This window comes from Saimiri boliviensis, chromosome 2 (genome assembly GCF_048565385.1).
Source record: "Saimiri boliviensis isolate mSaiBol1 chromosome 2, mSaiBol1.pri, whole genome shotgun sequence".
NCBI lineage: Eukaryota > Metazoa > Chordata > Mammalia > Primates > Cebidae > Saimiri > Saimiri boliviensis.
The window spans coordinates 220,783,478-220,802,770 of NC_133450.1; the positions used below are offsets into that span (position 1 = coordinate 220,783,478).

The following is a 19,293-nucleotide window of genomic DNA, read 5'->3' on the forward strand; positions in this document are numbered from 1 at the left end:
AACACTTTGGGAGGCCGAGGTGGGCAGATCACCTGAGGTCAGGAGTTCAAGAACTGCTTGACCAACATGGAGAAACCCTGTCTCTACTAAAAATACAAAATTAGCCATGCATGGTGGTGGGAGCCTGTAATTCCAGCTACTCTGGAGGCTGAGGCAGGAGAATTGCTGGAACCCAGGAGGCAGAGGTTGTGGTGAGCTGAGATTGTGCCATTGCACTCCAGCCTGGGCAACAGGAATGAAACTTCGTCCTCTCCCCCACCAAAAAAAAGTGATTGAATAAATAAACAAATTATGATATGCTCAATTCTGTGATAAAGGAGCAAACTTTTGTTGTTGTTGTCTGAGAGAGGTCTTGCTCTGTTGCCCAGGCTAGGAACAAATTATTGAGACCCACAGCGTGGATACATCTCAGAATAATTAGGCTGAGTGAAAAAAGCCAAACACAGAAACAGTGCAGGTGGCACAATTTCATTTATGTAAGATTCTGGAAAATGCAACTAATCTCCAGGGACAGAAATCAGACCAATGATTCATGGAGTGGGGTGGGGAGGGTGGGAGAGGGAATGGGAGTGGAAAGAGAGGATGATTATATACAGGGCCCACCAAGAAACTTGGGAGTGATGAAGCTTTTTATGACAATTCTCATGGTTTTGTTTTTTTTGAGATTGAGTCTCGCTCTGTCGCCCAGGCTGGAGGATAGTGGAGTATGATCTCAGCTCACTGCAGCCCCTGCCTCCTGGATTCAAACGATTCTCCTACCTTGGCCTCCCAAGCAGCTGGGATTATAGGCACTAATTTTTTTTTTTTTTTTTTTTTTTTTTGAGATAGAGTCTTGCTCTTTTTTTTGAGACAGAGTCACCCTGTTGGCCAGGATGGTCTCAATCTCCTGATCTCATGATCTGTAAACCTCAGCCTCTCAAAGTGCTAGGATTACAGGCTTGAGCCACCTCACCTGGCCTAACATTTGTTTTTTTAGTAGAGACAGAATCACACCACCTTGGCCAGGCTGATCTTGAACTCCTGATCTCAGGCGATCCACCCACATCAGTTTCCCAAAATTCTGGAATTATTGGCTTGAGCCACCATGCCTGGCTAATTCTCTTAGTCTTAATTATCATGATGGTTTCACAGATAGAACAGATTCCATGTGTAGGGCCTGGGAATCTGCATTTTAAAGAGTTTTCAAGAATTAGGCTGGACATGGTGGCTCACGCCTGTAATCCCAGAACTTTGGGAGGCCAAGGCGGGTGCATCACCTGAGGTCAGGAGTTCAAGACCAGCCTAGCCAACATGGTGAACCGCCATCTCTACTAAAAGTATAAAAATTAGATGGGTGTGGTGGCAGGCACCTGTAATCCCAGCCACTCGGGAGACTGAGGCAGGAGAATCACTTGAACCTGCAAGGGCAGAGGCTGCAGTGGCCAAGATCTCGCTGTTGCATCTAGCCTGAGCAACAAGAGTAAAACTCCATCTCAAAAAAAAAAAAAAAAAAAAAGGCTGGATGTGGTGGCTCATGCCTGTAATCCCAGCACTTTGGGGAGGTTGAGGCGGGAGGATCATGAGGTCAAGAGATCAAGACCATCCTGACCAACATGGTGAAAACCTGTCTCTACTAAAAATACAAAAATTAGCTGAGCATGTTAGCTTGAGCTTGTAGTCCCAGCTACTCGGGAGGCTGAGGCAGGAGGATCGCTTGAACCAGGGAGGCAGAAGTTGCAGTGAGCCAAGACCACACCACTGCACTCCAGTCTGGGTAACAGAGCAAAACTCCGTCTCAAAAAATAAATAAACAAAACATTTCCAGGAATTTTAGTACACATCAAAGTTTGAGAAACATTATTATAGTAGAATCCTTCTGTCCCCTGTACCCCATGTCACTGAGACCTCTCCTGCTGGAAGGTGTGGTTTCATTGGGGGCTCTTCTGTGAGGACCAGCTACCTATTAGAGGAGGGTGTCCTGAATCACAGCACTGTCATTTTACAGATAAGGAAACTGAGACCTTGAAATAAACTACTTCTTAGGTAAGGATCTCTTGGTTACAAGTAATAGAAATTATCAGGCTGGGCGCGGTGGCTGACGTCTGAAATCTCAGCACTTTGGGAGGCCGAGGCAGGTGGATCACGAGGTCAAGAGATCAAGACCTTTCTGGCCAACATGGTGAAACCCTGTCTATACTAAAAATGCAAAAATTAGCCTAGCATAGTGGCAGGTGCCTGTAGTCCCAGCTGCTCAGGAGGTTGAGGCAGAAGAATCGCTTGAATCCGGGAGGTGGAGGTTGCAGTGAGCTGAGATTGTGCCATTGCACTCCTTCCTGGTGACAGAGCAAGACTTCATTAAAAAAAAAAAAAAAAAAAAAAAAAAAAAAAAGTTGGCTAGATGAAACCCATCACTACTAAAACTACAAAAATTAGCTGGGCGTGAAAGTGCACGCCTATAATTCAGCTACTCAGGAGGTTGAGGCAGGAGAATTAATTGAACCTAGGAGGCAGAGGTTGTAGTGAGCTGAGATCACACCATTCCACTCCAGCCTGAGTGACAGAGCAAGACTCTGTCCCCCGCAAAAATGGAAAGAAGTCATCTGAGTTGATTACCATAAAAAGAGGAAGGGGTTGCCTGGGCAGGATGGCTCACACTGGTCATCTCAGTACTTTGGGAGGCTGAGCCAGGTAGATCATCTGAGGTCAGGAGTTCGAGACCAGCCTGGGCAGCATGGCGAAACTCCATCTGGGCCGGGCGTGGTGGCTCATGCCTGTAATCCAAGTACTTTGGAGGCCAAGGCGGGCAGATCACCTGAGGTCGGGAGTTCAAGACCAGCCTGACCAACATGGTGAAACCCCATCTTTAAAAATAAAATAAAATAAAATAAAGAAACTCCATCTGTACTAAAAATACAAAAATTAGCTGGGTGTGGTGGCTCATGACTATAATCTCAGCTACTTGAGAGGCTCAGGTATAAGAACTGCTTGAGCCCAAGAGGCAGAGGTTGTAGTAAGCAGAGACTGTGCTACTGCACTCAAGCCTGGGTGACAGAGTGAGAATCCATCTCAAAACCCTCACAGGCCAAGCCCCACTTTGGGGCTTACCTACCCTGCATCAAAATCCCAGCTGCCCCAGTACTTTGAGAGGCTGAGGCTTAAGGCCAGAAGTTCAAGATCAGCCTGGCCAACATGGCAAAACCCTAATACAAAAATTAGCCAGGTGTGGAGGCATACACCTGTAATTCCAGCTACTCAGGAAGCTAAGGCACAAGCATTGCTTGAACCTGGGAGGTGGCAATTGCAGTGAGCCAAGACTGCGTCACTGCACTCCAGCCTGGGTGATAGAGTAACACTCTGCTCAAGAAACAACAACAACAAAAAAACAAAAACAAAATAAAACCAGCTGGAATCTTTCTCTGTCTTCTGCTTAGCTTTCTCCTGAGTAACACCCCCATCCGGAAGAGCCTCTGGCTTTCATCCTTCCACCTTGAAAACGTCAATGGAAAGAGCAAAAGTCTAGGGCAGACTCTCATTGGTCTGGGTGAATCATGTGCTCATCCCTGAACCAATCACTGTAGGCAGAGGATGTGTGACTCTTGTGGGTCAACTCTGGTCACATTCTCACCATGGGAGCCAGAATTGGCATCCCGTCTCCAAACTGCGTGGGCTGTGTCAACCTTAAATATTGAGATTCAGCAAATATGATTAAGTAGAGAGTTTATTTGAGTGTGAAGCTTGAGGATGGCCACCTGGGAGACACCAAATCCAAACAAATAGGCTCAGCATTGGAAAGTGGAGAAGTTGGCCGGGCACGATGGCTCAGACCTGTAATCCCAGCACTTTGGGAAGCCAAGGCAGGTGGATCACCTAAGGTCAGGAGTTGGAGACTAGCCTGACCAATAAGGCAAGGTGAAACCCTGTCTCTACTAAAACTACAAAAATTAGCTGAGCATGGTGACAGGTGCTTGTAATCCCAGCTACTAGGGAGGCTGAGGCAGGAGAATCGCTTGAACCCAGGAGGCGGAGGTTGCAGTGAGCTGAGATTGAGCATTGCACTCCAGCCTGGGTGACAAGAGCGAAACTTTGTATTAAAAAAAAAAAAAAAAAAAAAAGGCCAGGCGCGGTGGCTCAAGCCTGTAATCCCAGCACTTTGGGAGGCCGAGGCAGGTGGATCACGAGGTCAAGAGATCAAGACCATCCTGGTCAACATGGTGAAACCCCATCTCTACTAAAGGTGCAAAAAGTTAGCTGGGCATGGTGGCGCGTGCCTGTAATCCCAGCTACTCAGGAGGCTGAGGCAGGAGAATTGCCTGAGCCCAGGAGGCGGAGGTTGCGGTGAGCCGAGATCGCGCCATTGCACTCCAGCCTGGGTAACAAGAGTGAGACTCCGTCTCAAAAAAACAAAAAAACAAAAAAAAAAAAAAAAAAAGGGGGGGGGGGGGAGAAGTTAGCAAGGTACAGTGGCTCATGCCTGTAATGCCAGAACTTTGAGAGGCTGAGGTGGGCAGATCACTTGAGGTTAGGAGTTTCACCATGGCCAACATGGTGAAAACCCATCTCTACTAAAAATAAAAAAGTTAGCTGGGTGTGGTGGTATATGCCTGAATTCCCAGCTACTCTGAAGGCTGAGACACGAGAATCGCTTGATTATGGGATGTGGCGGTTACTGGGAGCCAAGATGATGCCACTGCATTCTACCCTGGGTGACAGAGTGAGTGAGACTCTGTCAAAAACAAAAAAAGAAAGTGGAGAAGTTAAGGTTTCACTTATACAGGCAGAGACAGAAATTTTAGCAGGATTACATTTTCCCCAGAAGACCTGCGCATATACCACAGTGATCTGATTGGTTACAGACTGTTAAATTCCAAAGAAGTTTCCTTTATTACTCCCTGAGGAGGGGCAATAATCTGAGTGGTTCATATCTCTGGTGCAGCTTAGTCCTAATTATTTACAGGAAAAAGAACAGAAGTGACAGCTGTATGTCACATGACTCAGGCTGCATAGCCACATTTCTCTTCAGGCTCAGAATGATTTAAAATTCAAAGGGCTTTGAGTTAGTTTAAGTTTGCATTGTTTCATTTTACAGCTAAGAATGGAGGAAAGATGGTTCCTCGAAACAAGACCAAGTGCCACAGCTGTGTACTAAGCAAGCACTAAAATAGCCAGAAAAGATCAGGAAGGGCCGGGTGTGGTGGCTCAAGCCTGTAATCCCAGCACTTTGGGAGGCCAAGCAGGGTGGCTCACTTGAGGTCAGGAGTTCAAAACCAGCTTGGCCAACACAGTGAAACCCTGTCTCTACAAAAAATACAAAAACTTAGCGGGGTATGGTGGTACACACCTGTAATCCCAGCCACTCGGGAGGCTGAGGCAGGAGAATCACTTGAACCTGGGAGGCAGAAATTGCAGTGAGCTGAGATCGTGCCAGTACACTCCAACCTGGATGACAGAAGGAGACTCTAAAACAACAACAATAAAAAGCCGGAAAACATAAGGAAGGGCCGGGCACGGTAGCTCACACCTGTAATCCCAGCACTCTGGGAGGCTGAGGAGGGCTGATCACTTGAGGTCAGGAGTTAAAAGGGAATGGAGTAGCGGGTGTAGACCATGAGGGATTCAGGCCGCTTACGGATTTGGGCTTCTAAACTGGGCATGGTGGCTCCAGCTCAAAAAATAAATAAACAAATCCCAGCACTTTGGGAGGCTGAGGCGGGTGGATCACGAGGTCGAGAGATCGAGACCATCCTGGTCAACATGGTGAAACCCCGTCTCTACTAAAAATACAAAAAATTAGCTGGGCATGGTGGTGCGTGCCTGTAATCCCAGCTGCTCAGGAGGCTGAGGCAGGAGAATTGCCTGAACCCAGGAGGTGGAGGTTGCGGTGAGCCGAGATCGCGCCATTGCACTCCAGCCTGGGCAACAAGAGCGAAACTCCATCTCAAAAAAAAAAAAAAAAAAAAGAGTAAGACTTTGTCCCCCCATCCCCCCAAAAAAAGATCTGGAAGGCCTTCTGGACCAACCTCTCACCCAAACAGGATGCTGTTGGACCCCCACCTTGGCCTCTGCCTCATTGGGCTCCCCTGTGGCACCTAGTCCCCTTTTGTACTTGATTCCTGACAGGCAAGTGTCATCACCAGCATGCACCCACACTGACTCAGCATAAAGCTAGTTCAAAGCATAAAGCCTAGTCTAGTTGTTCCCAGTAAGTCAGGCCAGCCTGGGCAAAGGAGTAGGCATCTTTACTAGGGAACATGGTATTTCAGATGGCCAACCCTACCCTGTATGGATGGGGAGAGCGAGGTTCAGGGGAAAAGGGGTCTGGTGCCAAGGCCACTTGCCTACCAACCTCTGCCCCCAGCTGCCTACCTCTGGCTCCTCCCAGCGGGCTACAACTTGCCCCAAAGTGTTAAGGTCTGGAACTTGCAAACAGACTTCCATGGACTGAAGCCAGCCCACCAGTGTGTTTTGTTTGGCTTACAGGAGGTTTACAAATACTTAGTAGTTTTAGCTAGGTGTGGTGGCAGGTGCCTGTAATCCTGTAATCCCAGCTACTCAGGAGGCTGAGGGAGGAGAATCGCTTGGAGGGGTGGGGTTGGGGTTCTAAGGTTGCAGTAAGCCTAGATGGTGCCACTGCACAGACTCAGTCTCAAAAAACAAGAACAAACAAACAAAAACTACTTAATAGCAGCCGGGCGTGGTGGCTCACGCCTGTAATCCTAGCACTTTGGGAGGCCAAGGTGGGTGGATCACCTGAGGTCAGGAGTTCAAGACCAGCCTGGCCATCGTGGTGAAACCCTATCTTTAAAAAACAAAAAACCAAACAAAAAAAAAACTTAGTAGTCAATGTGTGTAACTGGGAGATTCCAGTTAAAACCTGGAATTCTGACTTCTTTTGTAAAAATAAACAGCAGGACAGACCCACATTCCTTATCATCAAGATTACAAGAGGCCAGGCTCACCTCCATTGGCCTCCTGCAGGCGCAAGTTTAGGATCCTTGTCTGAGCCCAGGGATTTTTGCCCGAGTGGCTGTAGGCTGCAGGCAGTTGAATCTATGCAGCTGGGATCAGCAGAATACTTGGAGAGCTGTGCAGTGATGGGTCCCCAGGTGGGGCCCTTCCTGCTGTCTTCAGGCCAGGCCCTGGGCAGGGCTCTGAGGATCCTCCTCACCCATGTGCAGCTTCTCACACCATTTATGGCCTTCACTGATTCACTGAGTCTTCTCATCAGCCCTCAGAGGCTGCACAGGTGGGGAATTGGCAGCACTATGGGAATGTGAGGGAAGTGGGACTTCCCAAGTTCACAGCACTCAGATGGGGCCCAGCTACTCTGGGTGGGGCTCCTGATACACCTGTCCCAGGTCCAGGGAACAGGCAAAGCTCCGGAAAGCTGATGATTCATGCTCATGCTCTCACGGGAGGCTGACTCACAAAGGAACCTGTGCATCCAGGCATACCTGGGGTGGACTCCCAGCTCTGCCACTTACAAAACCTGTGGCATCAGCTGGGCGTGGTGGCTCACAACTGTAATCCTAGCGCTTTGGGAGGCCGAGGCGGGTGGATTGCCTCAGCTCAGGAGTTCCAGACCAGCCTGGGCAACACGGTGAAACCCAGTCTCTACTAAAATACAAAAAATTAGCCGGGCGTGGCAGCGGGTGCCTGTACTCTCAGCTACTCGGGAGGCTGAGCAGCAGAATCACTTAACCTAGGAGATGGAAGTTGCGGTGAGCTGAGATTGTGCCACTACACTCCAGCATGGGTGACAGAGCAAGACTCTGTTTCGAAAAAATAAAATAAAAAACCTGAGGCATCAGGTGAGTTTTGGCTCTTTTTTTTTTTTTTTGAGACAGGGTTTCACCATGTTGGCCAGGCTAGTCTTGAACTCCTGACCTCAGATGATCCACCCACCTCATCCTCCCAAAGTGCTGGGATTACAGGTGTGAGCCATCGCGCCAGGCCAAGTTTTGGCTCTTTAGACTCTTCCTCTCTCAAGTGTGAAAAATCCAAAACAGCTTACAGGAATGCTGTCAGTGTTCAATGAAACTGACATTGAAATAAAAGGTATATTAAATTCTCAGCTTGGGGACTGTGCTATGCACTCAAAAAGTGAGAATAAGGGCTGGGCGCGGTGGCTCACATCCACTTTGAGAGGCCGAGGTAGGTGGATCACCTGAGGTCGGGGGTTCAAGACCAGCCTGGCTATCTTGGTGAAACCCCATCTTTAAAAAAAAAAAGAAAGAAAGAAAAAGTGAGAATAAGACAGATGTTGTTGTCTTTGTCTGAATACATTCTGATTGTCAGAACTGGAGGAGCCTGGTGTGGTGGCTTGCGCCTGTAATCCCAGCACTTTGGGAGGCCACGGTGGGCAGATCACCTGAGGTCAGGAGTTCAAGATCACCCTGGCCAACATGGCGAAACCCTGTTGCTACTAAAAATACAAAAATTGGCCAGGCATGGTGGTTCACGCCTGTCATCCCAGTACTTTGGGAGGCTGAGGTGGGCAGATCACCTGAGGTCAGGAGTTTGAGACCAGCCTGACCAATATGGAGAAACCCCATCTCTACTAAAAATACAAAATTAGCTGGGTGTGGTGGCACATGCCTGTAATACCAGCTGCTCAGGAGGCTGAGGCAGGAGAATCACTTGAACCCAGGAGGCGGAGGTTGCAGTGAGCTGAAATTGCGCCATTGCTTTCTAGCCTACGCAACAAAATCAAAACTCTGTCTCAAAAAAAAGTGTATCCAGCCCAAAATGTTAATTGTGCTGGAATTGAAAAACCCTCCTACAGCAGGACACAGACATTTGCCAGGCGCAGTGGCTCACGCTTGTAATCCCAGCACTATGGGAGGCTGAGGTGGGTAGATCACAGGTCAGAAGTTCAAGACCAGCTTGGTCAATATGGTGAAACCCTGCCTCTACTAAAAAAATACAAATAAAAAACAACGAAGGCCGGGCGCGGTGGCTCAAGCCTGTAATCCCAGCACTTTGGGAGGCCGAGGCGGGTGGATCACGAGGTCAAGAGATCGAGACCATCCTGGTCAACATGGTGAAACCCTGTCTCTACTAAAAATACAAAAAATTAGCTGGGCATGGTGGCGCGTGCCTGTAATCCCAGCTACTCAGGAGGCGGAGGCAGGAGAATTGCCTGAACCCAGGAGGCGGAGGTTGCGGTGAGCCAAGATCTCGCCATTGTACTCCAGCCTGGATAACAAGAGCAAAACTCCATCTCAAAAAAAAAAAACACACACACACACAATAAATTGGGACACAGACAAACCATACAATTACATGTGTGTGCATAAACATGTGAGAGGAAACAGGCCGGGTGTGACCCAACGAAGCTCTCTACAGAAAGTGATGAGACCCACACTAAATGTGAAGGGTGAATAGGAGTTACGAAAGTGATGAGGAAGAAAGTTGTTCAGAGCAAGAGGAATCACAAAAGCAAAGGTTTGGAGGCTAGAAAAAGGGCCTGGGCCAGGCACAGTGGCTCACACCTATAATCCAGCACTTTAAGAGGTTGCGGTGGGCAGATCGCTTGAAGTCAGAGATTGGAGACCAGTCTGGCCAATATGGCAAACCCTATCTCTAATAGAAATACAAAAAATTAGATGAGTGTGATGGCGTACACCTGTAGTCCCAGGTACTCGGGTGGCTGAGGCAGGACTGATTCCAGGGAGGCAGAAGTTGCAGTGAGCCAAGATTAAGCTACTGTATGCCAGCCTCGGCAACAGAGCAAGACCCTGTTTCAAAAAAGAAAAGAAAAAGAGCCCAGGTTTTTTTGTTTGTTTGTTTTGTTTTGTTTTTGAGACAGTCTTACTCTGTCGCCCAGGCTAGAGTACAGTGGCACAGCTCACTGTAACCTCCGCTTCACAGGTTCAAGCAATTCTCCTGCCTCAGCCTCCAGAGTAGCTGGGACTACAGGCGCACGCCACCACACCCAGCTAATTTTTGTATTTTTAGTAGAGATAGGGTTTCACCATGTTGACCAGGATAGTCTCTATCTCCTGACCTTGTTATCTGCCTGCCTTGCCCTCCCAAAGTAAGAGCCCATATTTTTAAGAAAGTAAGCTTTCTCAATGTGACTGGAATGCAGAGTATAAGGAGGGAAGTGGCAACAAGTCACATTAAGGAGCTGATACAGGCTGATAAGGGTGACAGGGCAAGATTCTATCTCTAAAAAGATGGGGAAGGAAAGGAAGGGGAGGGAAGGGAGGAGAGGGAGGTGGGAAGGAAGGGGCAATTCTACATTGGATGAGAGTTAGAGAGGACATCTAGGGGCTATGGGTGTGGGTAGCAGGGAGAGCTAGCCTGGACTGATTATAGCTGGAAAAAGGCCTCTTGAGGAAATGGCATCCAGACAGGGTCCTGAAGGCAACCCAAGAGCTGGGCAGGGGAAGAGGTGGGGCAGGGGCCACAGCCTCTAGGCCTCCGCCACCAGACAGACCATTTTGAAAACCACATCCCCGTTTGCCAACCTGCATACTGGAGTTAGTTCATCATCTCCAACCAGAAGAGCCGGGCTTGTCCCTGCCAGGTCCTCCCAGCAGCCACTCCTTGGCACCCTCCAAGAACCTGGACCAATTTGTCTAGAATTTCTGCAAGGCTCAGGAAGGCACTTCGGGGAGATTTCCAAGCAAGGCATGTGAGTGAGCCGTCTGCCGGGTAGAGCCTCAGTGGAGCCGGTTCAGCTGCCACTGAGAAACAGAGACAAGCTGTTCCCTCTGGGACCTGCTCAAATTGCAAAATCTTGAACAAATAAATGATAGTTTTCAGCCACTACGTTTCAAAGTGGTTTGTTACACAGCGAAGACAACTGAAGCTGCTGTAAACCCCAGCACTTTGGGAGGCCGAGGCAGGCAGCTCACGAGGTCAGATTGAGACCAGCCTGGCCAGAAAGATGAAACCCCATCTCTACTAAAAATACACATATAAGCTGGGCGTGATGGCGCACGCCTACAGTCCCAGCTACTTGGGAGGCTGAGACAGGAGAATCGCTTGAACCCAGGAGGCAGAGGTTACAAGGCAAAACCCCATCTCGACAAAAAATTTAAAAATTAGCTTGGCATGGTACTGTGCTCCTGTGGTCCCACCTACTAGGAAGACTGAGGTGGAAAGATCTCCTGAGCCCTGGAGGTCAAGGCTGCAGTGAGCCATGATTGTGCCACTGCACTCCAGCCTAGGCAGCAGAGTGAGATCTTGTCTCAAGACAAACAAAAAAGGAAAGTACTCTCAACTAAAATACAGTTTACAAAGCATACCTTTCCAAAAGCCTAAAGAAAGGGTTTAAAATATAAAAGGTTTGGCCGGGCACAGTGGCTCACGCCTGTACTACCAACACTTTCGGAGGCCAAGGCAGGCAGATCACCTGAGGTCAGGAGTTCGAGACCAGCCTGGCCAACATAGTGAAACCCCATCTCTATAAAAATACAAAAATTAGCCAGGCGTGGTAGTAGATGCCTGTAATCCCAGTTACTCGAGAGGCTGAGGCAGGAGAATTGTTTGAACCCGGGAGGCGGAGGTTGATGTGAGCCGAGATCGTGCCACTGCACTCCAGCCTGGCGGACAAGATCAAGACTGAGTTGTTTTTTTTAAAATTTTATTTTAAAAACACTTTGGAAGGCAGAGACAAGAGGATCCCTTGAGCCCAAGAGTTGGAGACCAGCTTGGGCATCATAGTGAAATCCCATCTCTACCAAAAAAAAAAAAAAAAAAAAAAAAATTAGCTGAGTGTGGTGGTGCTTGCCTGTTAGTCCCAGATACTCAAGAGACTGAGGTGGAAGGATCAATTGAACCAAGGAGGTCAAGGCTACAGTGAGCTATGATCGTGCCACTGCACTCTAGCCTGGGTGACAGACAAAGTGAGACCTAGCCCTTTTTTTTTTTTGGAGACAGTTTCACTCTTGTTGCCTAGGCTGAGTGCAATGGTGTGATCTCGGCTCATTGCATCCTTCGCCTCCTGGGTTCAAGCAATTATCCTGCCTCAGCCCCCCACCCCAACCCAGTAGGTAGAATTACAGGCATGTGCCACCATGCCTGGCTAATTTTTGTATTTTTAGTAAAGACAGGGTTTTACCATGTTGGTCAGGTTAGTCTCAAACTCCTGACCTCAGGTGATCACAGGTATGAGCCAACAAAACTGATGGAGACCCTGTCTTAAAAAAAAATAATTCATAACCCTCAGAAAGTATCAGGATTACTTAGGACTTGATTTGTCAGCGGGGCATGGTGGCTCATGCCTTTAATCCCAGGACTATGGGGAGGTCGAGGTGGGCGAATCACCTGAGGTCAGGAGTTTGAGACAAACCTGGCCAACATGGCTAAACCTCATCTCTACTAAAAATACAAAAAAAAAAATAAAATAAAAATTAGCTGGGTGTGGTGGTGGTTGCCTGTAATCCCAGCTACTCTGGAGGCCGAGGCAGAAGAATCGCTTGAACTTGAGAAGAGGAGATTGCAGCGAGTGCATGTCATTGCACTCCAGCCTAGGGTACAACAGCAAAACTCCATCTCAAAAAAAAAAAAAAAAGAAAAGGAAGAGTCAGGATTACGGAGGGCTTGGGCTTGTTTACAATGCCTATTCTTACAGTCTTCCCTCCAGGTTTTGAGTGAGGTCTGGGATCAGGTATATTTAACAAATGCCTCAGGCATTTCTTTGTTTTTGTTTTTTTTGAGAGGGAGTCTCACTCTTGTTGCCCAGGCTGGAGTGCAATGGCGCGATTTCGGCTCACCGCAACCTCCGCCTCCTGGGTTCAGGCAATTCTCCTGCCTCAGCCTCCTGAGTAGCTGGGATTATAGGCACGCACCACCATGCCCAGCTAATGTTTTGTATTTTTAGTAGAGACGGGGTTTCACCATGTTGACCAGGATGGTCTCGATCTCTTGACTTCATGATCCACCCGCCTCGGCCTCCCAAAGTGCTGGGATTACAGGAGTGAGCCACCGCGCCCGGTGCCTCAGGCATTTCTTAAGAGTCCCAAACACTGCCTTAAACCAGGAAAGACTGACTTCTATCATAAAGGGCCAGAGAGTAAACACCTTTGGTTTTGGGGGCCAGATGTCTCTGTAACTATTCACCTCTTGCTTTGGTGGAATAAAAAAAGCCATAGGTGGCCGGGTGTGGTGGCTCAAGCCTGTAATCTCAGCACTTTGGGAGGCCCAGGCGGGTGGATCACAAGGTCAAGAGATCGAGACCATCCTGGTCAACATGGTGAAACCCTGTCTCTACTAAAAATACAAAAAAATTAGCTGGGCATGGCGGCGCGTGCCTGTAATCCCAGCTACTCAGGAGGCTGAGGCAGGAGAATTGCCTGAGACCAGGAGGCGGAGGTTGCGGTGAGCCGAGATCGCATCATTGCACTCCAGCCTGGGTAACAAGAGCGAAACTCCGTCTCAAAAAAAAAAAAAAAAAAAAAAAAAAAAAAGCCATAGGTTCGTAAATGAATGGGTGTGGCTGTGTTCCAATAAAATTTTATTTATAAAAATAGGTGGGGAGCCCCATTCAGTTTGTGGGCTGGAGTCTGTCAGTCCCTGTTCTCTTCTCTACATAACCAATTAAGACACAGAGATGTATGTATAAAAAAGTGATATGTCTTTAATTTAAAACTATGACCTGGAAATAACTAGTCAGTTGAAGTGATCCAGACTTCCTCTTTACACCCAATGGAACAGACACAATATTGGCTCAGATTTCCAACAACAGAGAAAAACCAAACCAAATCCTTGGGAAGTCCCTGCAGCAAAATGCTGGGACCATCAGACTGCACAGAGTGAGGGTGCCCAAGCTGCTGGGCTGCTGTTCTCTAGCCACGCTGAGAACTTTCCTTCACCACCAGCTCCCTCGCTGGGCCTGATCTCCCGCTCTACCTCCCTTGGCCTCCACAGAGAGGTTGACAGTACAGTAGTCCCCTCCCAACTGTCTTCAGTGCATCTTCAGGGCCATCTTCCTGTCATCACAATGGCAGAGCTGAGCGTTCTAAACGTTCATGCCCCGGAGGGCAGCATCTTCACTTTTTAGCTGAGGCCTGGAGTCCTGAGTTGTAACCACTGGTCACGTGTGGCCGAGGCACCAGCAGCAAATCAGCAAACTTGGGAAACAATCTGGGGAGATGCAAGGGCCTTGGTAATTGATGGTAAGTCTGAAAATGAAACAGACAAATGGTATCTGGGTAAAATCCTTACAGACATCTCAGAAGAGAAAGTGTAAAGACGGAACAGGGAACAGCACCTCCTTCACACTCCAAGGCTCTGTCTGCTCTTCCCTAAGCATAGAATCCAAAGGGTCCCACTTCTTTTTTTTGAGGTGCACTCTTGCTCTGTTTCCAGGCTGGAGTGCAGTGGCGCAGTCTCAGCTCTCTGCTGCCTCCACCTTCCAGGTTCAAGTGATCCTCCTGTTTCAGCTTCCCGAGTAGCTGGGACTACAGCCATGTGCCACCATGCCCAGCTAATTTTTGTATTTTTAGCAGAGACACGGTTTCACCCTGTTGGCCAAGATGGTCTCCATGTTGTGACCTGGCGATCCACCCACCTTGGCCTCCCAAAGTGCTGGGATTACAGGTGTGAGCCACCGCACCTGGCCAGGGTCCCACGTCTTAGGTCAGCTTCGCCTCTTCCTCCTCCTACATTCAGGGTCAATCATAGCTTTGGATTCACTCAGCCACTCAGAGGGTTTCACAAGAACAGGAGGCACTGAGCGGTGTGGCGAGGGCAGAGTCCAGCAGGGCTTTTTTTGTACTGAATTTTGGAAATGTGGAGTCAAGCAGAGAGGCCCTCCTGAAGGCCTTCCCAGGAGGGGTTCACATACAGAATCAACACAACTGGCTAGAAGCAAGCCTCCCCACAAAGCCCACAGGTCACTCAGACCCACTGCAGTGGGGCAACACAGTTCCACACTAGTTGGCTTTCTCGAAAATTTACAGCATCCAAAGCTTGACCTGAATCAAAAGCTGCCCAGAGACCAAAGAGTGGCCAAACCATCCCCACACACAGCATTCCTGAGCCAGACCGGCTGCCCGCTGTGTGTTATGGAGACTTCCCAGAACACCTAACAAGCGCCTGTGCTGTGCCTGGGGTGAGGTTGGGGGAGAGAACAACAGTTGTTGGAGTCCCCTGAGAACTGAGGCACAGTGAGAAGGAGAAAAGGGTGGGGTTTCCTCCTCAGGCTCAGTCACACTGCCTCCCAAGGGAGCAAGGTATTATTGCTCAACTGCCAGCACCAGTGACATTAACCTACTCGAAAGGATGGCACCTGGGGTGGGGCAGCTCCGTAGAGACCCAGGCAGGGTAATGGCTCCCGGTGACAGCCTGTTGTGTTGTTCCTTGCAGTTTTCCAAGACCAAGTCTGGGTCATGTCACAAGCCCTGGGTCAAGATGACACATGTCCTATCACGTGCATATGTGACCCACAGCTCACCAATCTTCTGGATCTCAGCAAGGCAGCTCAAGTAGTGGAAGAGTTTGGGTACCAGGAGCCCCAAAAATTCCTCTTCTCAAAAACCGTGGAACCCCTAAGTGTTTATTAAAGAGGGAGCTGTGCACATGGCCAGCCTAAGGCCAAGGCCAACCACAGGACCCATTTACAAGACCATGGAGTTTTCATCCCATCACGGCAGAAGGCTGGCCTGACCCCTGCCCTCACTGGATGATGCTGTCTGACTGCCCATTCTGGGGCACCTGCCCAGGGTCAGAGGCAGGGGCCGGGTTAGCTGTGTTGCTCTGCAGGTAGCGGCGGAAATCTTTAATCATGGGCCGGAGGACCTGGATGAGGACGCTCAGGGCGGCTTGTGTGCCCTCCATGGCCTGGGCCTGGCGCTCCTGGGCACAGGCCTGTACCTCCTGGGAGCGGCGGATCATCTGCAGCAGGTCGTTCTGCTGCTCCAGGTGCTGCGCGATCTCCTTCACATGCAGGTTGGTGACCCGCTGCTCCTGTATCAGCTTGGCGGAGTTGAGGGCAATGCGGCTCTTGAGCGCCTGTGGCTTGACTGACGTGTCTGCATGCTGGGCCATCATTTCCACAGGGGCCTCTGGTGGCAGTGGCGGGGGCGCCTCAGTCGTGCAGTACTCCACCACACCCTCTTCCAGGGTGTGATAGGTGGTCTCTGTGGGGACTGCAGGGTAGAAAGAAGAGGCTGAGGAAGGTCACTTTCTGGAAGGAATGAAGCTGGCTGTATGGGGTAGAGAGGAGGCCAGAAAGTCCTGTCCTGGAGGGACATTAAAGGGGAATCCAGGCCTCCCCTGGCTGCCTATTCACATATAAATCTTGAATCTAAGGGGTTCAAAATCTTTTTTTTTTTTTTTTTTTTTTTTGTGACGGAGTTTCGCTCTTGTTACCCAGGCTGGAGTGCAATGGCACGATCTCGGCTCACCGCAACCTCCGCCTCCTGGGTTCAGGCAATTCTCCTGCTTCAGCCTCCTGAGTAGCTGGGATTACAGGCACGTGCCACCATGCCCAGCTAATTTTTTGTATTTTTAGTAGAGACAGGGTTTCACCATGTTGACCAGGATGGTCTCGATCTCTTGACCTCAAGATCCGCCCGCCTCGGCCTCCCAAAGCGCTGGGATTACAGGCATGAGCCACCGCGCCCGGCCGGGGTTCAAAATCTTAATCTACTTGGTAATTAAAGGGCCAGCCCTGGATCTGGCAAAAGCAAAGACGTTGATCATAATACTAGCAAAACTTTCAGAGCAACTACAACATGTCAGGCACTTTGTACTCATTAGCTCAACAAATCCTCAAAATGACACCAAGAGGTAGGTGCTGTCATTTTCATTTTCCAGAGATGAGGAAACAGACTGGGAAATGTAGAAAGACTTGCTAAGGTCACAGACCTCATTCGGCAGAGCCAAAAGGCAAACCCAGGTCTCCCCAACAGCTGAGCCCTGACCTCCACGCGGGGCTGCTCCTAACTAAGAAAGGCACCTCAGAGGCTGGGTCACATGCTCCCTGTGGGGCCAGCGCAGCAGGCATCTTGGGTGGGACTCTACATGCTCTTTGCCGCCACATTAGTCCTACCTCCTTTCATGCTTGCTTTTTATTTATTTATTTTTGAGATGGAGTTTTGCTCTTTTGCTATGTTGCCTAGGATGGCATGCAGTGGCACGATCTCAGCTCACTGCAACCTCCACCTCCCAGGTTCAAGTGATTCTCGTGCCTCAGCCTCCTGAGTAGCTGGGACTACAGGCGCCCCGCCTCCAAGCCCGGGGAATTTTTGTACTTTTAGTAGAGACGAGGTTTTACCATATTGGCCAGGCTGGTCTTGAACTCCTGACCTCAAGTGATCTGCCCACCTCGGCCTCCGAAAGTGTTGGGATTACAGGCGTAAGCCACCATGCCCAGCCCTTTGATGCTTTCTTGACTTGACTTCCTAGTCCCCTGTGGCCAAGCAGAAAAGGAGGTGGGAATGGGGTTGTGGCAGCTAAAGTGCCCAGTCAATGTCTCCCTGTCTCTTTCATCATCTGGGTCAATGCAATACTCAAACATCCTTCCTGTTCCAGAGTAGCATCTGATTTAGACCCATGTTTGTCCCCCTTACCCACCCCAAAGTATTCTTAAGAAATACGCATTACAGGGGGATGGCACTCACACATCCACCCAGCTCCCTCAACCCCCACTGAGAATCACTGATGGATCCAGCTCACAGCCATCACAAACAAGCAGAGTTAACAGTCACAGGCACAAACCCTTCTTTGAACTAAAAAAATCCAACCAAAGTTAGTTCTAGTTTTATTTCTAGCTGAGAACCTTGAAAAGGATCCTAGCTGGGCTGTTTGGGCCTCCACGCATGTGGAAGTGGTCAAGCTCCTCCACCCTTCAATGCCAATGTCAGCTATGTGTCCCCATGCCACCAAGAAGCCCCCTTCCTCTTCTGGGGCCTTAGGTTTTCCCAACTGATGGTGAAGCTATTCCTATATATGTCATCTCTGTCCTACTAGAACATAACTGGCCTGTTAGACAACTTGGTAATCCCAGTGCCCAGCACAGGCTTTGGTACAGAATAAGTGCTAATGTTTGATGGATGAATGAATCAATGAATGAGTAGATTAACACCAGGAACCACGAGGCTCCTGAGCAGCACCTTATGAAAGTTCCCTGGCACTGAAAACAGAATCCAGAATTGTTGTCTCACTTGGGCAGTATTATTCCCACCTATTTTTTCAGCAAATACGGCCTAGCTGTCTATTACATGCCTGGCCCTGAGAAAAGTCCTGTGGGGATACAGACATGGTCTCTGTCTTCAAGGACCACCCAGTTCGGCAACTGGAGGTAAGTCATGGAAACATGGTGGCAATGCTCAATGGCGTGCTATCCAGCACATCAGGAGTCCAGCCCACGTGCTGAGGAAGTCCCAGAGAGAGCAAGATCACTTCTGTCTGGGGTGCTGCTCTTGGAAGGCCTCAGGGTCTTCCAAGACCCCCATCTGACCTCTGACCCTTGGCAGCCAACCTTCCCCAGGCCACCCCAGAGCTTGCTGGCCCTTCCCACTTATGTACGCCACCTGAACAGGAGAGGTCACTCACTCTGTGTCAGGGTGACCGTGGCTGCGGCTGCGGTGGCCGAGGGTCCGAGGGCCACGGGGTGGATCTCTGTGGTGCTGGGCAGGCTGATGATGGTGGCCTCGCCCAGCAGGTTGCAGATACGTTGTTGCATGGGGGTCAGCAGCACGGGGGCTACAGCTGGGCCACCGCCGCCACTGCCACCGCCTGTCCCAGGCCCTCCAGCTCCGTCCTCCTCAGTGGGCCCCGGGGCCTCGCCACCCTCCACGGCAGCCCGGACCTGGGCAACCTTACGACGGACCTCGGTCTTGAGGTCAGACCACTTCTTCTTGACCTCAGGCAGCTCCCTGCGGCAAGTGGCCACGGCGTTGACCCTTCTCAGGATGCCGTGCCAGGCCGCGCTCTTGGCAGCCAGGGGTACTCCGGCGTTGAAGTGGTTCACCAGCAGGTGCTTCTTCAGCTCCAGCTCCTCCACGATGATCTCCACCTCCCGCTCCGAGAAGTTCATCTTCCTCTTCTTGGCTGGGACTGCCATGGCCTGTCCCCTCCCCTCTGTTTAAAGAAATTATAATCCCCTCAAGCGCCCCAATTCCCCTACTCTTCTTCCTCAGCCTCGCCCCTCACCCATCCCCTACAGGGGATAGGCCGGGCTTGCTCGAGGCCAAGCACTAGGCCTTAGGTAACCCTCCTCGCTACGCAAAGTGCGTAGGGCCCAGCCCCGACCGGCCCTGCCGCTGCCAGCCAGCTGCGTAATGGCTTCCTGAATCTGCCTCTTCCGCCGGGGTGTGCGGAGATCCGCCCACTTCCCCCTCTTCCCGCCTCCCAGCC

General features: G+C 50.0%; 1 protein-coding gene across 2 annotated transcripts; it reads right to left on the reverse strand.

Moving 5' to 3' along the window:
- Positions 1-13,414: 13,414 nt before the first annotated feature.
- Positions 13,415-19,222, reverse strand: NAIF1 (nuclear apoptosis inducing factor 1). 2 transcript variants are annotated; one of them, XR_012516679.1, is made up of 3 exons: positions 18,490-19,222; positions 14,201-16,079; positions 13,415-14,111 (listed from the first exon to the last, which is right to left on the reverse strand). XR_012516679.1 is itself a non-coding variant. In XM_003940587.4 (2 exons), exons 1-2 carry the CDS (start codon positions 18,998-19,000, stop codon positions 15,607-15,609), a joined length of 984 nt encoding a protein of 327 aa, XP_003940636.1. In that variant the 5' UTR covers positions 19,001-19,222; the 3' UTR covers positions 13,415-15,606. The 2 variants fall into 2 exon arrangements, 1 of the variants encoding a protein (XP_003940636.1); XM_003940587.4 differs by having other exon boundaries at positions 13,415-16,079.
- Between the last annotated feature and the right edge of the window lie 71 nt (positions 19,223-19,293).